The 21,599-nt window shown below is 41.2% G+C and overlaps 1 protein-coding gene across 4 annotated transcripts in view; it reads right to left on the bottom strand.

Moving 5' to 3' along the window:
• The window catches only part of Oca2 (OCA2 melanosomal transmembrane protein), a 279,093-nt gene that overhangs the window by 100,054 nt on the left and 157,440 nt on the right, over positions 1-21,599 (bottom strand). For all 4 annotated transcript variants that reach the window (XM_076935176.1, XM_076935182.1, XM_076935183.1 and 1 more), the window contains 2 exons: positions 6,389-6,448; positions 5,719-5,823 (listed from right to left, as the gene is read on the bottom strand). In XM_076935176.1, the coding sequence (XP_076791291.1) occupies positions 5,719-5,823; positions 6,389-6,448 (165 nt within the window). The remainder of the gene's footprint in view (positions 1-5,718; positions 5,824-6,388; positions 6,449-21,599) is intronic.

The following is a 21,599-nucleotide window of genomic DNA, read 5'->3' as shown; positions in this document are numbered from 1 at the left end:
TTATCCAGCCAACATGGAAAGCTGAGCTCATCTACTGACTGATTCTTTCTCCTCTGGGCATAAATGAAATTCCCATGGTGTCATCCTACCAGTTATGGGCTAGTTCTCTGAATCTCTTCCCTCCCGGTGATAACTCATTCTTTCCTGACCATGGAAAGGGGAGCTCTACCACTGACACACATGAGCTGCTCTTTGTACACAGTGCACATAAGGAACATAAGTACACGTCTCAGACCTGACACAAAGAAGAGACAGACTACATTTGTCTCTTTCCTCTCATTTGTCCCTGGGATAACAGAATTACTCAGCCATTGTTCTAAGGCAGCAGTTCCCAACCTGTGGGCCGTGAGCCTTTGGAGGTTGAATGACCCTTTCACAAGGGTCACCTAAGATGGTGAGAAATATCAGGTATGTGCATTGTGATTCATAACAGTATCAAATTTACAGTTATGAGGTAGCAAGGAAAATAGTTTTGTGGTGGGGGGGTCACTACAGGATGAGGAACTGGATTACAGGGTCACAGCATTAGGAAGGTTGAGAACCACTGTTCTATTCCTGCAGCTGTGGCGCCTCCTCCCCAAGAGGCCTCTAGGTCCCTACTGCATCTGTACTAATAGTCCTTTGAAACCTCAGCTGTCTCTGCCAGCTCTTTGGTGCTTGGTGAGTTTCCATAAGTGTTCCCTGGATGCAGAAGGCTCCACAGCTGTGTAGAATGAAGGCACTTCCAGTGAGAAGGAACACTGCAGACAGGAAACCTGTTCTCTTTGGTGCTTGGTGAGTTTCCATAAGTGTTCCCTGGATGCAGAAGGCTCCACAGCTGTGTAGAATGAAGGCACTTCCAGTGAGAAGGAACACTGCAGACAGGAAACCTGTTGCCCCTCATACCACTGATCAGTCAGTGGGTCAGAGCCAAATCAGTGAGGGAAACTGCCAAACATGAGTTCACAGTGGGGAGTCACTCCACACAACTGGGCAACCCCTGAAACCCAGGGTCATGGGGTCCTGCTTACCACAGCTGGTCCAGGGGAAGATTCTACTGCAGGTAGGCAGACACTCAGTGGATGGAAGAAGAAGGGGACAGATTCTCAAGCCCTGGTCTTTTATTAAGCAATGGAAAATTCCCAGGCAGCTTATCGCTGACTGCAAAGGTAAAAATAAAACCAAAAGCAGTAACAGGCAGCTGGCTATTTCCACATAACTGGCCGTGGGCCACACAAGCACTTTGCAAGCCTGCTGTTAGGCTCCGGCTGTCAATGTCTAGAAATGAGCACCCACCGGCTAAACTGTAGAAAGACTTCTGGTGGTTAGATAAAAGCCAGAATTCCTTAGGCACTTGTAAAACTGGTCCCTAGATGCCACTCCCCTAGCAGAAGGGACATATGGCTACCTATGGTGCCAATCAGCACATCAAAGTCCATGGTGGCCTCCAGGCTCCCTAAGTACCTGTTGCACATCTCTAAATCCTGCCCTCCTGCCTCCAGATGCTCATCTACCTTATAATCTACAGGATGTCTCCACACACTCTGTAGCCCGTCCCTATTTGCAGTTCTCTTTCACTGTTCATGCTCTGTTTACTCACTCACTCTTGCTGTCTCTGTCCTCTCTCTCCCTTCCTTCTTTCCTCCCTCCCTCCCTCCCTTCCTCCCTTTCCCCCACCCCCTTTCTGCTCTATTGTCTATTTCTTGCTACCTCATTATCTCCACCATTCTCTCCCACTCTTTCCCTTCCCTAGAACTGGCTAGGCCCCATCTATTTTCTCCTTCTCTCTACTCTGGACTCCTCCAAAGGCCTCTGGCTATTTGTGCTCTCTTAATCACAATCCAAGCAAACAAACAAACAAACCAATAAACAAACAAAACCTAATTGTAATAGTGGATCAATTCTGCTGCCAGTCTTTTTCCCGACCCCCTCCCCTACTCCGCATCCTTCACCTCCATCCTCCCTCCACCCTTCAACTCCATCCTCTACCCCCTCACATACACCCAGAGAGTGCAGAGGACCATTGCATCACCTTCCACAGGTAGTGCTAAAACCATAGGAGCGAAAGAAGGGCCTTTACCATCACACTGTGGAGCATTCCCAATCTGCATCTGCACTCATGCAAGTGCAGGCGGGGACAGGACAGAGAAGGAAAGAGCTAAGCTCCAGAGAGCTGTTACCAGAGGCAAAATCAACAAAGCAAAGGCTAAGGAGATGGTAAAGAGAGGCACCCTACCTCCAGTGATGCAATGGTGTGTCTCAGGTTGGGGGAGGCCCAGCAGGAGGGGCAGGCAGAGATGAAGCCTATGACTCTGGGGGACACAGGAAAGCACTAAGAGAGCCTGAAGAGGGATATAGTTTGAAGATATAAAAAAAAAGTTACTTTGGGAAAAGCAACCTACCGTGATTAATTCCTATTTTTATCCATTTATGCCAGGCATGACTTTTTTTTTTCAACATGAATATGCATGAGTTTCCCTAATAAAATCCCTCTGCCTCCTTTGTTTAAGGAGACTGGTGCTTCTAGAGTTATCCCAGAGCTCTTCTTACTTGTACTAGTAACAAAGCTTCTTTTGCTTTTTCATTGCTTGTGTGCTGATTGGCTTTGCACTCATCCAAGGAGGGTGAATTCAATGTGTTCTGCCACAGGCTGAACCATCAAATAAAATGGCCCTCACTAAAACACTATGAGTAAAGTTATTACCTGCTAAGGTTATGTACATGAAAATTTTGAAAACTTATTTACATAGTGTTTGTTTGCATGTTTTTAAGAAACTAAAATGAAATTTGAAGAAAAGAATTTTATTTATTTTTTTTATTTTATCCAAAGGAATATTCTGTTTCCATCCTGCCTGTGTACCATGGGCATTTCCAGTGTCCTTAGAGGCCTGAAGAGGCTGGTGAATCTCCTGGGTTGGAGTTATAGAGGACTGTGAGCTACTATGTGGGTGTCAGTACTCTTAACTGCTGAGTCACCTCTCCAGCCCAAGAAACAATATTTTAAAAGAGCAAAAATAAAGGATTGGAACAAGATACAGAAAAAAGACTTGAAGAAAAGGTAGAAACCTCACCCAGGATAAAAGAAATGCATCACATGAACAGTAAACCTTCAATGTCTAACACAATTATAAAGTAAATAAGGAAAGGCTGTGCAGAAGTGTGCAGAAGTTCAAGTCATAAAAGATCTTCTCTAGTAAGTCATGAATAATTAGAAAAACAAGAAGGTGTCCATATACGATCTAATTACACAATGTCACACACATACATATAGACATATACAGAATTCTACTCACAAAGCACATGAGGAAGTTTGACTATTTCATTGCCTTTGTTCTATTTGTTTAATTTTCAGGGAAAAAAAAAAACATTACAGATAAATGATCTCAGTTCCACACAGCATTGTTTTTACCTTCCCACCTCCTTACACAGTCACCTTCATGAATTTGATTATGTGGTGGTTAGAATGAGAATGGCACCTAAAGGCTCAAAATTTGAATACTTTGTTTCCAGTTGGTGGATCCTTTGGGAAGGATTAGGGGGTGTGGTCTTGTTGGGAAAGTAAGTCACTGGGAGCAGGTTTTGAGGTTTCAAAAGATTCATGCAATTCCTGGTGCTTTCTATCTACCTCATGATGGCAAATCAAAATATGAGTTTTCAACTTTTCCTTCACCCTGCCACCATGAACTCTACCTCTCTGAAACATTAAGCCAAATTAAATGCTTTCCTTTATAAGATGCCTTGGTCACAATATTTTATCACAGTAGGAAAAAAGTTCTCAAGACAGAGTATCATATTCTTTAATAGCATACTATGGAAGGGACTAAATAGAGAATCTTGATCTATGTGTATCAGCTTGGAGGGAAACAATGCACCAAGTTATTGAGTAATACTACTCCTGTGGAGGCGTAAGCAAACAAGTACTCAGTATAAGTATCCAGATAGGAAGCCAACAGTGGACCAAAGTATACAACCAGCATTCAATTTGGTGAGCCAAAGGTGGTTGCTAGGGTTACTTACAGCAGTATAAGTTAGAGGTTACTTACAGGAACAGATATGAAAGAAATGAATAGTGGTTTAAAGAATGTCAGGGGATGATTCCCATCAATGGATGCCATCATGACCCACCAGATACCAAGAGTCACATTCAAAATAAACAAATGAGTCAAATTCAAACAAAAACATAATCTGATGTTTCCAATATGGGGTACCTCCATTTCACTTCCAGTAAGATTTTGGGCTGGAGATCTTAAAGCTTCCCCAGAAGAGTATATCAATAGTGATATTGTGAAGCTCCTTAATTTTAAGCAAGAGATGACAATGATAATCCCCCAAACTAAAGCAACTTATTTATCTAGATTCCTGTTTTTTCCATCTATTTCATCAACCCCCAGCAATGACTGCTGATGAGAGATGTTTATCCACCACCTAATGATATTTGTCCACATGCGGCTTGGAACAGACCACACCAGACCAAACAGTTCCAAGTGGGGTTTATTCAGGAGATAGGGCAAAGGTGGGGGGAGGGGGGAAAAAAGAAGAAGAAGAGAGGGAGGTCAGAGGGTTCTGCCTATTTTATATGGCCTCTTGCAGGTAAGGGTGGGAGGTAGCCAGGTGGATTCTGGGAATATGTGGTGGTTGCCTTGGCAACAATATGGGGGTCACCTAGATGTGATGTCACTGGGTTCAGAGCCTGATACCAACACCTAACATTCCTTATGTCACTACCCATTTTACAGACTCCCAGGACTCCTTAAATGCACCATCCTGGATCCCTGAAGGTCTCATGTGTCTTGTTCCATGTATGACTGGTAGAAATAACAACCACTGAGTTAGTTCAGAATTCTCAAACCCACACCTTGAAACAAGAACCATACTGGGTCACTAGAGAGTAATGCTTAGCGTAAAATGAATTCCAGACTGAGAAGGAGGTCTCAACAATGTGGGTGAGAGAAAGAAGGGCTATGAGCCTAACCAGCCCTCTCCTTACATGGCCAGCTCTGCTGCACTCAACCTTGGCGATCTTTGTTCACAATACACTATGGGATAATACATAGACTATCTGTATGAGAGGGAGGGACGTCTTGGGGCCTCAAGAAAAACAGAGATAACTCTTCCGCCAGCATCCTGCTGTGAGTGCACTCACCCTTCTGCCTTATACTAAGCACTCTTGAGCCCTGAGCTATTTGTGGCAGGAGCCAGATCTTACCTTTAAGTCTTTATTTTCAATTTGACTTTTTCACACCAGAGACCACAGTTCCTGTCCAAAGACAATCAATGACATAGAAGATGGCCCAGGGATGGGGGTCTTGGTGTTGGCTAGGAGTTAGAATCAAAAGGTGACTTAAATCTCTGTATGTACAAGTATCAAAATTCATACAGGCTGCTTAGAATAAGTAACTTCTGCATTTGAGGATAATAAAGGCAACAGCTCAGTCTGTTGGTGTCTTGGAGTTCCTTTGAAAAAAATGAAACTATTTTCTGGGAAGGGTAACAACTGGATTCCCCAAACAGGCAGAGTCACCCATAATATGCTGTCCAATCTCCAAAGCCTGGTCCCTAGCCTGTCATTGGTCTCTCACTGTCCCATATCCAGCTGCCTCAGGCCCAGTTCACATGTTTCCCTTACATGTAAGGACAATAAAGGAGCTGGTATCATGCCCCACTTCTTAGGAAAAAAGGATGAGCCCAGATGGAAGCAGGCAGAGGTTGGCCTTAAACATACAGGATCACACCACTTACCATTGTAGCAGTGAATGGGATGTTGTCAATCAATGACGATGCCAAGGCTGAGACCCACACTATTAGGACAATGGCAGCTGCAAAGCGCTGATCTTCTGGAACCATCTAAAAGGATCCAGTGATAGCCATGTTATGCATTAATTACAGCAATACTAAACATACATAAGAAAGAGTCAAAAGATTGTTAATCTTTCTTCTGACACCTGATAAGACCCAGGTAAGCATAGACATGCAAACGAAGGCCACACCTATACCAAGAACCTTGGCAACTAGTAACTGGAGTAGAGCTATTCTTAGCCAAATAGCTCTGTATGAAGAGGAATGTGCATTTCTTACTAACATCTGATGGCCACACAGATTTGGTTCCTCCTGCTTGATGGCCCGGCAGAATCCTAAAATGGTAATTTCTGCAGCATTCACTTACTGTGCACTACCCCTTTTTAAGCATACTTTAACTAAAAGCAAAAGCAAGATAGCAAGCATCTATAATTGTATATTATTTGACAAATATCCTCTTCATCTCTAGGTTACCCAGGGTAAAGTAGGCTCCTGTCAGTGCTTTTGACATAATTAATGTACCATTCTTACCAGACTTCTTTTGTTCATTTTTCTTTTAACAAAAATCAAAGGATAATGGCTGGAACATATTCTATTAGAACATTTAATGTACCTTTATTAGCAGGGCAGTCTGTTCTCCAACATACTCTACTAAGTGAAGATGTGTCAATGCCTGGAAGAAAAGATATGTTTAAAGATGAGAGTATATCCAGATTTCTTTTGTCTTTCAAAAAGAAAACATAGGCTAGGCACTGGTTATCCTTTCTCACTGAAGACTATATCCCTCAACAGTGTCTATCGGTAGTTTGGTATCATACATACGCATTAAGATGCACAAAGGTAGGTTGTACAACAGCAGAGGCAGGAATTCCCTCGCTGATTCCTGTCAGTGTCTATGCTACATTTCTACTTGGACAGAAGGCAATCCCTTTATTTTAAAGAACATACCACTTGATCGTATACAAAGAAATGTCAATCCACCAAAAGGAACTTTTAAATAAGCTGTATTTCCAATGTATTTTTAAAGCTTGAGTTTAAAATTTCAGTTCTTACAACCATTGAAGCAAGACTCAAAAAAAAAAAAAGGACATCCAATGAGGCACATGACCATTTTCCCAGCATAGATCTGCCTCCATGAGAGCCCATGTCCAATGGAATGTAGCAGAGCAGATTAAGATGGTAATGCTCAAGAGATTCTGCTCACACCAGTCCCAGTCTCGGGCAGAGGACACAGCACTGGGATAGGACAGCAACCCAGCTGCCCATCACCTCTTCAGTGTATTGCATTTTCACTGGGATTTCCACTGAAGGGAGATTAATATTGAAATATCAGCTTGAATGTGTATAAACTTAAGTTATAGTATCCTGATCCGTGTGTACAGTTTCCAATTGGATTTTGTTTGAAGATGATAAAGCTGCAACCTCAAACACAATTCTCAATCAACTTAGTTTTTATTGAAAAATAGATATTTTCCCTCATACTGAAGGACCCTAGGGGCTTTCACCAGCCTTACACCCACCTGCCTCGGGTCAAGACCATGCCAAGTTCTAGCTTCCTACCTCAAGTCAAGGCTAGGCTAAGTTACATTCTCTATCCACAGGAACATTCTTGAGTAAAAACTCTCAGTCACCTGACCTTCTGGAAAGTCCCAGGTAGAGTTCAAATGCATGTCATGATCTGCCCACACTTGTTAGCCAATAGATTTAAAGGTCAATATGGTTAGTCAATAAGTTTGAACTGTAACCTTGCTGATGTAACCTGTGCCCCTGAGAAGTATAAAAACTGCATGTAGTAGTCATTCGGGGTCGCCTTCTAGTCATTGGCCTTGAGGAACTAATTGAAAATTGACCCTGACTTGCTGGAAAATAAACCTCTTACTTTTGCATCCATCTGCATCTAAATATCTCACTCTGGGTGTCTCACAGTAAGTACCACTGACCAGGGTTGGAGTCTTATGATACATTCTGACCACAGTTTCCCCTCCCTCCACTCCCCCAAGCCCCTCCCCCATCTCTTCTTTACTTCAGATCCACTACCCCACTCCCAGTTTTTGTTCAGAAAAGAGTAGTCCTTCAAGAGACAACAATCAAACACAACAAAACAAAATACAATAAGACAAGGCAAAAAGCCCTTATATTGAGGCTGTCCAAGGCAAGCCAATAGGAGGAAAAGAGTCCCAAGACCAGGCAAAGGAGTCAGAGACAGTCTCTCTCCACTGGGTCTCTCCCCTTGGAGTTCAGAAAACCCAAAAGAAGAGCGGGGAGGAAAGATTGCAGGAGACAGAGGGGATAGAGGACAATGGAGGACACAGCCCACTGAATCAACTAAGCAGGGCTCATATAAGCTCACTGAGACTGAAGCCACAAGTACAGGGCCTGGAAGGATCTTCACCAGATCTTCTGTATATGTTATGCTGTTAGTCTGGGTTTTTTGAGGGGAAGGGCAGTACTTGATCAACTTAATTTTTAACATTAACTAGATCAGAAAGATAATCTACCCATAACAGAGCTGCTCCACTTCAGGAATACCAATATTTGGAGGCCATCAACTTCAAAATCCACTTGACGGGAATTACGGTCAACTCAGTGACATACCTCTAGGAATGTCTGTGAGGGTGTTCTAAACAGATAGCATTTAAGAAGGAAAACCTGCCCACTATTCTATGGGCTGGGGTCTTAGACTGAAAAAAAAAACTGGAAAAAGAAAGCAAGTTGAGTATCTTTCATCTCTCTCTACTTCCTAACTGTGGACACAACATGACCAACTTTCTCATGTGTCTGCCATCATGTCTATATAGTCACAATCACCACTTTCTCCATGATCAGAGGCAAAACAAACTCTCTCTTCCTTAAGTTGTTTTTGCCAAGTATTTTGTTATAGGAATGAGAAAAATAATACAGAAGATTGGTACAAGGGGTAGGGCTGTTGTGGTATTTGTTACATTTATTCTTGCCGTAACAACAATATAATGGCAAAAGTAAAGTCAAAGGGAAGAGTTGATTTGGGCCTACAGACTGAGGATGTAATCCATAATGGCAGGGACAGCATGACAATAGGAACATGAGGATGTTGGCCGTACCACATCCACACTCAGGAAACAGAAAGAGATAAATGTCAATGCTTTACTCTTTTTCGCCTTCAGTAATAATTTGGGGCCTCGGTGCATGTGATGATATCATCCACATGCAGGGTGGGTCTTTCCTCTTCAGTTAAACTATTCTGAAAACACTATGGTGGTCATAGTGTTTCTACATCCAGTCAAGTTAACAATGTGGTACTTAGGCATTGACAAGTGGCTTGTGGAAGAATGCGGAAGACTCTATAGTTGAGACTACAGAAGCCCTGGAATGCTATAAGCATCGATGGGCCATTCAACTGGAAGCTTGAAATACCAGGATGTCAAAGGCAACAGGCATTGGAGACTGTGCCCATGAAGTTCCAACAGGAGCAAGACTTTACTATGAAATGGGCTGGAGATCATTTGTGTTATGGTAAAAGAAAAATAAATCTATTTTTGGCCTCTATCGTAAAAACTTCAGTGAAGCTAAATTCAGAGGTAATGGATTCAGTTATTTGTTGGAGAAATTTCAATAGAGAAAAACACTCTGCACTTACTGCTCTTGGTCACGTCTTTCAGTGAGAGAACAGAAAGTCAGGAAAAATATGCAGTTTGTTGAGGAAATGAGTTTAAGGGAGTGTACAGTTGCAGGCAAGATAGGTGCACAAAATGTGCTGTAATGAAGAAGATGAGTATGTAGCACTAAATTGTCCCCATTACATAGGGACAATAGGGATGATTCCAACTTGCAAAATTATTTGAAAAAAAAAAAGGAAACCTGACTTTAAAAATGCCACTAAATTGGTTCCTTTTCTAAAAACAACACTTAGGGAATTATTTTCCAAAGTTTAACCATTAAGGTATGGAGAGGCTACTCCAATAGTGTCAGGTCGCCAAACTATACCTTAACCTAGCAGTAAAACTGACAGCATGACCCACATGGTACTTTGTTTTACAAGTATGCAAAAGGCAGGAGTTACAGACTTGTGGAGGCTTCCACCGAGGCACAGAAAACATGCTGAGGCCAGGCATTGTGTCTCAGGGTAAGATTCCTGCAAGAGAGCTTTGAAGGGCCTCTAGTGAAGCTATTGTGCTGAGGCCTAAATTATAATGGAGACTTCATTATACTGGTGTTACCAGAACCATGGATGTCTTCCTTGGCAAGCTGCAGGCACAGAGTGGAGCCACCCCAAGAGAGAAGTTACATGTGCTACAGGTGATAGAACTGCAGAGGAGAAAATGATTCTGTCACAAGAACTAAGTGCCAGATATGGAACTTCGTGATATGGTTTGGAATGGGAATGGTTCCTGTGTGTTTTTGAATATTGGAAGTATATAGCTTATAACGCTTGTTGTTTCCTGTTCACTTTGGACTTTATAAGAGTTCACAGTTACAACCTGGTTTGCATCTCAGTAAAGATTCTGCACTTAGACTTTTGAACAACATTGGAGCTTTAAAATACTGAAGATTCTTAGATGTGGACTAAATAGATCTTGTATTATGAAATGAGCATGAAAATATTAGGCAAATGTGAAATATTAAAATGTGAAGTATTGGATTTGGATGTCAAGTTGACAAGGGGAAGGCTTATGATAGCTAATTTTCAATGTCAGCTTGGCTGGATTTGGATGTCAATGTCAAACCTCTAGGTAGGCTTGTGAAGGTGTTTTCAGAGAAATTTAACTAAATGGGGAAGACCAACCCTGGATATAAAAGCCACCATTTGCTGTTAATTAGGTTTCTCACTGACTAAAAATGAGAAGGCGACCTGCCCACCAGTGCCCATCTCTCTCCAGCTCCTCACTTTGTTCCATTTGACCAGCCTTAGGCCTCTGTCGTCACAGCTACTGCTACCTGCTGCCACAGTTACCCTGCCAAGGTAGATGCTATTTTTAAACTGTGAGCCAAATACACCATTCCTTCTGGAGGCAGAATTTCTGAAGTATTCTGTCACCGTGAGAAAAGCACCTAAAGCAGAGCCAAGTAACTCCTTGCTAAAGGGTGGACTTGTGCACTGTGATATGCTGTGCTGTGTCCCCTGTGGGGGATAGTAATGCTTCTGCCATTGCCATATGACACCACAAATGTCCCATAACCCAGGCTGAGTCTCATAGGACAATAAATCCCTGTTACTAGCTAGTAACCTAATATAATCCAAGTTTAATTAAACAGTAATATGCATTTAAAATACTAAATGCAGCTAAACCTTTTGTCTTATTATATGGAACCATTGACTAAGAAAAACCAGATGTCTAACTTAAAATTTCCTGCCAGATGACAGATAAAGATGGTCTATGTGCATATTTCTACACAGTATGCAATGTATATGTTTTGTGTATATGTAGATGCCTAGTGTTACATAAAATCTCCAAGTCTATGTATATAGTATGAAGAGATAAAAATATCATAAACAGACTTTAACACTGCACCAAAGAACTCATTTCAAAATATCTAGCATATCATAAATAAAAAAATAAGAAAAATACAAATGTTGTGCATTATGAAATAAAGGGGTAAGGTAGGTAAGTATGTGGCGATTCCAACTATCAATTATTAAGTTAACAGATATAATGTATCATGTGTGTGTGTACTCAAAGACTATGAGCATCACTCATCTCCATCAATGACACACAGCAGAGAAAAAAAAAAGAGTGATAATAACCCATAGCACCCGGCAGGACACAGCAACTGTGCCCAGAGATAAGCCAGCACGATAATTCATTGCTGCCACCTTCAGAACGATGGACAACAAAATGCGGGCTCTTTTGCATCCAAACAAAAAGACCCTGGATACAATTCTTTTTAGCACAAGTGGATGGAACAAGTCATCCCAAGAGGTTAATGTAGGCTCTCCCGAGTCCCAAAATTAAGATGAGCAATGAGATTATAGTCTAGAGCAATCAAAGACGAAAGAAGACAAGAGACGTGGATAAAAGTAGAAATAACTAAAACAGGAAAGAACTAACATTCTATGAGAATTCATAGGTAGAAGATACAAAAGAATTTTGTTTAAAGAAGCTAAGGGTTGAAGAAAATTGAAATGTCAATTCAAACCGGCCCTTTATGAATTAAAGATGAAAGTTGTCTCTAAATCACATGACACCACTAAAAATATCAAATGCATAACTGTGGGAAACTAGAATTTTAAATACTCTGAATCAGATCAAATAAGTCAAAAAGGGGAACTGAAAATAAGAACATAAAGCCAATAAAATGATAGATTTAAAGCCAGGTTTTTGCAGTGTCATTACATGTAAACAGAGTGTTTTCAGCCAGATATGGTAGCACATACATTGCAACAATCCTGAGAGGCTGAGGTACAGAGATGACCTGAAGAGCAACCTAGGCTACATAGCAAGTCTGAGACGAGAATAATGTCATCTCAAAATAATAATAAAACGGGTGATGAAATAAAATGTTAAGGTAAAATAAAATAACATGAAAGCCTTACTTAAATGTTGAAGATGGTCACAGTGAATTAAAAAAACAAAATCCAAATATATAACATTTGCTAAAGGCACCCAAAAATAAATGAGCAGAAAGAAAACATGTACCAAGAATATTTTAACAAATGAAGCTTCATGCTTCTTTGTATTACTTATAAATGCAAGCAAATCTAAATTATACTTGACAAATAACAGACTCAAAAGTATCTGAAGAATAAACAAATAAAATGACTAGTCCGAGTAGATAATTCCATATTCATTTCACAAAACTAATGGAGTAATATAAGTCTAGAAGTACAATGTAAATGAAAATAATTTGAACAAATAAGAACACAGGGGCTGGCAAAATGGCTCAGTAGCTGGTAAAGGCCAACCAACGCTGACAAACTGAGTTTGATCCCAAGAACCCACGAGATGGAAGGTCGTCAACTCCTCCACGTGGTCCTCTGACCTCCACATGTACAGCACAGAATATACATGTAATTATTTGAAGAATGCAAATATAATAAAAATGCATGTGAAAGCCCAAAGGGTGTTGCCAAGCTGAGCTGAAAAGGAATTTAGTATTAAATATAAATACTGAAAAACGTAATGAAAATGGAAAGACAATCTTCAAGAAGTTAAAAAAAAAAAAAGAGTACAATTTAAGCCTTTCAATAGTAAAGAAGAAAAATAATAATAATTAGCAAAGTAGAAAACATTCAAGTAGCAAATTTACAGTCGATGGTTTTATTAAGAGTAATTACAGGGAAATTCATAAAGACAAATGGGGTAGTAGAAAAAAAGACAAGGGTGTGGCATCAGCCAGAAAAGGGCTGTCGCTAAACTCAAGTGAGAAATGGATTGGGGTAAATAGCTAAACACCCTTCAAAAAGTCGTATGAAGACCTACTTACATTACTGTAGAAGCTCCCTTAAATGCATACACAAAGACACACAGACAGACAGACACACACACACACACACACACACACAATTGTAGATACTATACACTAGGACAATGCCCCTACACTACAGGCTAGCTAATTAAAAGACCAGTGGCAGGAATGGGTTTCTTTCTTCTTTTGGAATTATTGAGCCTAATTATTTAGCCTAGTAAGAGCCTAAATATCACCAAATACTGCAGGCAATTGCCAATCTGCTTGGTGCTGAAGGGTATGAGGACACCATATATTTGCATCACTGGAGCTATTACCCTAGTTATCATCTGGAAGCCTCTTTCATACTATCTGGCTTTTGCAAGGCTGGAAGGTGCCATGCACCGTACTGAAGGAGAAAAGCAATCACCAACCTTACCCAGCTGTGAATCATGTAGCCACACTAATGGCTAGCCTCCAAAACATGCTCACTGGTACAATAGTGGTATAAACATCCATCGGGCAACCATCACGTTCTGCCTGAATTTAAGTCCCACTCCACAAAAGGAAAACAATACTGGCGTAACTACTGGGCTGAGAACCTGTGGCTAGGCAGGTTATAAGACCTAGGCGAGAACCCACAGCTATTATTCGGCTAAGTAGACAATACTAAATTTACTCCTATGACTTTTTGCTATATCCACAGATTAATGCATCTTTCAACCCTCTTCAAAGAAGCTTCTATTTGAGTAGATAGCGATCAACATGGAGACCAAATTGTGGCCGAGATACAGAAAATACGAGCCTACAAATCACAGGTTTAGTCCTAAATGGAACATCTATAATACACCCCTTCTCTCAAGGCTCAGGGACAATTGAGGGGATGTAAAGGTTATAAAATCCAGAGACAGTGAATGAATACAGGGAAACTATGTTCTTTGAACACAACAAGGCAGTTGATAGCAGGGCATGCGAACTGATAGCAGTTACAGCAGCATGTACAAGACCTTTGCAAGCCCAAACCACACTAATCCTGGAATTCCTGAGTGAATGAAGTCCTGGGAGAAATGTATACTGTTAGCAGGGGATGGGTACGAGGACTCCAATGCCCGAGCTTCATTGTAGTATAAGAACCTCACCAAGGTGAGACTCTGAATAATAGCATTTTTTTCCCCTCAGATCCAAGTGCAAATGTTGATAGTCTGTACAGAAAATGTTCACTGTAGCTTTCTCCTCAGGATGTTTACAGACTGAAGAATGTCCCCCTACTATTCTTACCAAGATTAGCTAAATCTGCTTCCTTGGTTCAGTTGTGTGCCATGATCTGCCTTGCCTCCCTGTTCAACTTTACAACAGACATGCTGAGCTCCTGGAGTACTGTTGTTTCTTTATCATAGAGCCCAGTCAACCCCATCCCACGTTTGCTGTGTATCTGTGTGTTTATCTTTTCTTCATTCCTTTACCAGCCCATCCAGGTCCAAATCCAAGGAGCTGCCAAGGACTCCACATCCCAGCATGGAGAACAGAAGTAGGCATGAAGTCCTGCTTCTACCCAAGGAGCTGTTGGCAACTGGTAGCTGCTAGGAAAGAGTCAGTTTTCTTTAAAAAGAGTTACCACTGGTAAGTTGACTATACTGTAGCCAAAGGTAAGAAAATCAAAGAGAACACAGATTTGAATCAATAAAAATGTAGGAAGTAAATCTGGTAGGAGTTGACCAAGAAAATTTATTTTTAATTATTTAATATTTTTAAGATAATCAAGTAAACCTGTAGAGACAACAAAATCAGATATGGTGTAAAAATATGAAAGGAAACACGCTCTAGTATTCTTTTTGTTTCCATTCAAATAACCATCTGACTCATTACTATTGGTTGACAACCTTTTTCTCCCTAAATGAGTTGCCTTGGCGATCAGAAAGTGGGACTTTTTTGAACAGAGCAGGCCCTGAGGTTGTACCCTTGGGATTCTATCTCTTCTCTGGCCCTTCCTGGGACTTCTGCTCCTAGCCACAGAAAGCCAATTGGCTCTGCACACCCCTTGAGGGAGGTGTCAGTCTGAAAACAATGAAGCCAGCCAACAGGAACTGAAACTATCCATCAAAGTAGCTCTTTCCTTCTCCAAGCTGTTCGCCCAGGTCTTCCATGGCAGTGACAGGAAGGTGGGTAAGCACAACCTTACTTCTCTTTCCCACGTTTCTACTTTAGTTCTAGTGGGGCACCTGATGGTTTGTCCACACTTGGAACCATGTGGGTCTGCAAGTGGAGAGTTCTGCTTTTACCAGTCTGCCTTTCTGTCCTTTGCTTCTTTGAGACAGTAGCTACACACCAGAGAACATAGTGTGGCATGGTGGAGAAAGTGGGTGCCCATGTGTATTTCCCAGCCAGGGGATTTTATGGGATAGGCAAGAGTTATTATTTCTTCAACAACAAATGGGAGGTTGTCTCTAGGACCTTCAAAACTTCCTGTCATCAGTGTTAGGGCTCACGGTTTTCTGAAAGTTTTTTTTATTATAATTTTGAATGCTGTCAAATGCTTTTTTTTTTTTCCATCTAATGAAATGGTCATGCTGGCTTTTCCCCTATAACATTAGGACAAAGAATGAATTGCTTGGCTTTAGAATGTTAAATCAACAGTGTTGCTGAAATAAAACTGTTTTGGTGTGTGTGTATGTATGTATGTATGTATGTATGTATGTATGTATATAGCAGCATCCAGTTAATATCTTGCTAGAGATGTTTAGATTTGTCTTCATGAGGTCTGTTAGTCTGGATTTCTTTCTCCCGTTATGCCTATATCCAAGGAGTTACAAAAATGAAAATTTTTGTAATGAAAATGCCATTTTCTTTTCAAATGGTTTCATGGGATTAAGTTCTTACTTAAGTCTGAGAAAATTCTACACAGAAGCCAGCTGTGTCTGAACTTTCCCAGATGAAAACACTTACATTATTAATTCCATTTCTCTGATTGATATAATGGTATTCAGATTTTCTACACCTTAAGTTACTCTGGGTGTTCTATTTCAAGATGGTACTTCATTTATGTAAATTGTTGACTTGATTGTTGTAAATGTATTAATATATTCTCATTATTACTTTCAAATCTGTAGTGTCTGGATTACCACCCCATTTTCTTGCTGACATTGGTAGCATGTGTCCTCTGATTTCATTGTGAAGGATTAACTTTGTATCTGAAGTTTTATATATTTCTCCTTTTTTGTTGATGATATTCTTATCTTTGTTTGGCTATTTTTTCCTATTTACTTGTCTTTATTCTTTTCTCATTTTCTTCTTAAAGTAGAACATCAGATGATTTTTTTATCATCTGATAAAAAAATCCATTTTTTTTTACTTTTTAAAAATTTATTTTTAGTTTTTGAGACAGGGTCTCACCGTGTCTCTGGCTAGCCTGGAACTCTATCTGTAGACCAGGCTGGTCTCTAACACAGAGATCCACCTGCCTCTACCTCCCTGCTACCAGAATTAAAGGTGTGTGCTACCACACCCGGCATGTTGGTCTTTTTAAACACATTTTGTTTCTCCCACCAAAGTCTTCCATATATACAGAAACATGAAGGATTCCTTTGAGTACAGCTAATTTATCATGGAAGGCCACTGCCAACATTCAAAAGGAATAAGAATTACCAGCACTTTCTGCCACACGTAAGTCACAAACTGCAGGATCAAAATATTTATCCCAACAACTACAAGCAAGCTTTGGTTTTGGGTTTTTTTTTTCCTCTTTTTGTTTTTTTTGTTTGTTTTTGTTTGTTTGTTTTTTGGTTTTTGTTTGTTTGCTTGAGCCTCAGTCTCTCATAGCCTAGGCTGGCCTGGAACTGGCTACGTGTCTGAGGAGACTCTTCAACATTGGATCTACCTCCATGAGTATTGGGAGCACAGGCTTTTATTTTACTGTATGTGTTGTATTTTATAGAATGTTGCTCTAGAACCCAGATTGTTCTGTAACCCACAATCCTCCGACCTCAGCTTCGGAAGCACTGGGATGAAGGTTGGCACCACTTCACAGGCTAAAGGATAAGATGTTTAAGAGATGTCTCAGTTGTTATAGAGCTTGCCTTGAAAGCATAAGAATCAGAACTCAGTCCTAGAACACACATAAAAATCCCAGGTACCGTAGCATGCATCTGTCTTCCCAACACTGGGAAGCAGGAGACAGAATACACAGGACTTATTAGCTAGCCGCTCTAGTCTAGTGGAGCAGCTCCAAGCCAGTGCGAGACCAGCCAAGAGCCTGTCAGCTTCACAGAAGTTATGAAATAAGTTAGTTGCACAATGTTTTTACATCCTTTTTTTTTTCAAGATAAGACCATCTGAAGTAGATGGTTAGAGACCTCACTTTTCTCATTTTTAAATCGTCGGTGTGCATAGCATCCTTAAGTTAGAAAATTAAACACAAGGTTTTGTTTTGTTAGGCTAGGTGGCATACCAGCACTCAGGACGCTATGACTAACAACAGACCCTACCTCATACAAGGAAGAAAGCGAGGACCGATACCCGAAGCTGTCCTCTACCCTGAACATGTACCCTGTAGCATGTCATGTCCATCCTCACACACAGGAATACACACATATTATATATGCACACCTCGGTCTCCCGCCACAGAATTCTGGCTTGGACAGAATCATCAAGCGATTTCAAACAGACGTGACTTTTGATTGTTATTTCTGAGGATAGAAGATCGGTGCTTTATAAAGAAGCAAGGCAACCTGTGTGTGCTAGCCCTCGGAAATTTCACCTCTGGCCTGCTCTCCTGAGATGAAAAGGATTCCATTCTGGCCGCCGGTACTGGGAAGTCAAAGTGGGAGAGAAGCCCAGATGGACACTGGGTGTGTGTCAAGCCCGCTTTTCTGGAGCAATCAACCCTTGGGCTTCTGGGCAATTGGGAGGTACGCTGAGAGTAGCTATGTCACCTATAGGCCTACAAGAACTGAGTTTCTGCCAGTGGTGCAGTACAGCAAGATCGGCATTTTTTTTTTTTTTTTTTTTTTTTTTTTGATTATGAAGTGGGTGAGCTCTCCTTCTATAATATGAATGACAGGTCTCTTCTCTACACTTTCAGGAATTCTTTTACCGGCACCCTTTGGCCTTGTTTCTATACAGGAATGGATTCTGAATCTCTTGACATGTTAGCCCACCCCACGCCAGGGTCATACTTAGTTCTAAGCTAATGTAGCCACCACATTTAAGCTAGTACATAACCAAACAAACAAACAACAAAATCCACCACCCACAGGACCCCCCCAAGTCTTCTAAATTTAACTACTGAAAACCAGACTGTGTCTTTAACTGTCATTTTCAGTAACTCTAAGAAACATGGTGGTCGCCACTAGTGTGACACACCTGTCCCATCCTAGCACTCCAGAAATTTAGCTACCAAGAGTAAGACAGTCCAGCCAATATGAGACCCCGGGATGACAGCTAAGGTTGTCCTCTAGCCTCTACCTGCACACACATACAAGTGCATGTTCCCTCATGCCACACACAGTAAAAAAAAAAAAAAAAAAATACATGTCAGAGAACAAAATGTTGGGGAAAAGGCACTGAATAGACAGTAATTCAAAGGAGAGATGCTGCTGCTGCTGCTGCTGCTGCTGCTGCTGCTGCTGCCACCCCATCTGGGAGACAAACTGAAAATGAACTTGGCTTGACCTGTGTGGATGGAGATTTCATTCACTGAGATAACCACTGTATGTTAAGATGGGAGACCGCATGTGAAGGATTGGTGACTGAGAAGATGGGTTAGAACAGCTAATAGGAGCTAGGGTGTAGTCACAGGAAGAACACATGACTGCCTCATGCCCCAGATCTAATCCTCAGTACTGGGTTAGAAAAAGAGATAAGTTGTGAATTGGGGCAAATCAAACTGTTCCTGCAAAATGAGCATGAGGCCTGTCTAAATGAGATACACACCGAGGAGCTACTGGGTTTATCAGAGCTGGGTGGATAGCTTGAGACCCTGTTAGACCATGTTTCCACAGCAAAAGATCTGTTGAAGGAAGTGGAGGCCATACATGAAGGGTCAGATGTCACACTCCTGACAACTTATCTCTTTTTTTTAAATCCAGTCTCCTCCCTCAGTTCAAGAACTCTTCTGTGCTGCAGAGCTAGCTGTTTTTCTACTTGTTTCACTTTGCAATTAAAGGTTTCAATGATGCACTCTAGGTTTTTCCTGTGATAAGAGCTTTCTTAATGGAGCATGTGTAATGACCCTGGTGTTTGACAGAGAAGCTACACCGGGTACATGAGACATCTCGATCCTTCATGCAGAACAAGACCCAGAGGCTGATCAGACTTCTGACACACTGTGTGTTCTTCCTGCCTCTTCCTCTTGCTCTATCTCTTCTGTGGGAGCCTAATGACTTCAGTCATGTTACAGAACTGGTTGGTGGTTCTTGCTGAAGCTTCTCTGTGGAAAGTGAATCTGACTGACAGGGCAGGGGAAGATGTCTTTTAGATCATTCCAGAACAAACTGAGGCAGGCATGACAGAAGTTGTGCCCACACCTAGTGGTCACTGGGTCTTGCATGAAATCCAAGCAAATGTGGCAGGTATACTTGTCCCGCAAGCTTTTTAGGGCTGTGAAGTCCATTGGCAGGAGAAAGTCCGTGGCAGGGCCTGCCTCCCAGAAGCTCAAGACACTGTGAGCCTTTGTGACCTTCCAAGTCCTGGTACTCTGATGGTGTTCACTGACATCCAACCAAAGTGCCTTAACTTAGCTCAACAACGAGCAGGATTCACAGCTTGTCTCACAGGTTAGGTCACGAGCTTGGGTTTAGAAAGCAGACCTGGGTGTAATGGACCTAGGATTCCTTTAGATATAAATTGTTACCCAGGACTGCTTTCAACCCATCCATCTTCCTCCATGGTTGCTAGTCTCAATTTTTTATATTTCTTGATTCATGCATTTTGTCCACAATTTGCTCTTTAAGCAAGCTTTGGCTGTATCAAAAACAAATTTCTGAGGTGGTGTAAATTCACATTTTTCTCTCATACTCTGGAGTCTGTATCCCATGTGCACAGTTTAGTGGTCAGCTAGAGACTTTAGTGGCTCAAGTTTCAGTCCAACACTCCAGACTGGTTGGCTTGGCACCTGTATACAGTTTTTGAGCTGGCCAGGCACCTGTGAGGCAGGTTCTGTTAAACTGGTTTGAGACAGCCCCACATATCCGGATACGGACTGAGACATGCACAGAACTGGTTGAGTCCTTTGACTCTCTGTTTTGGAATCCTCTGCACATCCATTCCACAGACACTCTGTCTGGCTCCTCAATCAATATCGCCATGACACTCCATGATAGAGGCCAATTCTGGGGTAATAATAGAGAGAGAGAGAGAGAGAGAGAGAGAGAGAGAGAGAGAGAGAGAGACCCATGAGAGGGCCACTGAAGGTTTCTACTCCCCTCCAATGCCTACTTGGTTTTGCTTAGTGTTCGAAGTCTGTTGACCTTTCTATTTTGTCCGGGTTTCAGTTGTAAGCAGAGGGAAGAATAGACTTTAGTGGGTTTACAGCTATAAAGCAGAACTGGAGTTAGAGTCATTGATTCTTGTGAAGTAGAGGTAACACAATACCAACCCAGGTCTACACTTAAGAGAATGAATATGCTTTTACTGGGTCTCTTCTTCACTGATACACCCAAAGAGGTCTCCAGCAGAGGCAACCCAGAACCCTCTACAAAATTAGGGGGGAAAACAGCAACTCTAGAAGAAAGGGAAAGGGGACAGTAGCCTGATTCTCTCAGAGACTGTGCTGAGGGAAAAGAACACCAATGCTGACATTCAAAAGTCAGGCAGAAAGCAATGTGCCTTTGGGATTTATTTTCTTTTTTTCTTTTTTTTTCTTTTTTTTTTTTTTTTTTTTGCTTTGCTTTTTTTTTTCTTTTCACAGTGTCTGCTCTATTTTAAAATCTGACCTAAGAAAAATAATCCAATTTTTAATCATTAGAACATAAAATATTCTTACATGTTTAACAGCTGATGCATTTATTTATTTTTATAAACATTCTGAATACATTATAATTACAATCGTTTTAAATAAACTTGAATTATACTGCTATTTTGGAGATAATGTCACAGCAAGGTTATTAAAAAAAGAAGACTGACAAAGAGCTAATTGTAAGTCATCTTTGCCACAAAATTTAAAAATAAAATTACTCATGTATTAATTTCCCCCAGAATTATGTATGTGTCTTCTCATGGAGATCACTGATGATCTTACTTGCAAGACAGCATTTCCATAGAGAATGACTTACAGGAGAGAACGACCAGCAAGCATCCCCATGTTCCTGTGTCTACAGGAAAGCTAGGAGGCAACTCTCAGAGCCCTCCACACCAGAATCAGCTCCCTTTGGTCCCATCTGTAGCCAATCCTGTTTGTTCTATATCCCATAGATGAAGAACATGGAGTGGCTTGGGTGTAAGGCAATAAATTAAAAAGATAAAATTTA

This window comes from Arvicanthis niloticus, chromosome 1 (assembly GCF_011762505.2).
Source record: "Arvicanthis niloticus isolate mArvNil1 chromosome 1, mArvNil1.pat.X, whole genome shotgun sequence".
NCBI classification, from domain to species: domain Eukaryota; kingdom Metazoa; phylum Chordata; class Mammalia; order Rodentia; family Muridae; genus Arvicanthis; species Arvicanthis niloticus.
The sequence above is the reverse complement of the archived record's forward strand: the minus strand, read 5'-3'. Positions and strand labels throughout refer to the sequence as shown.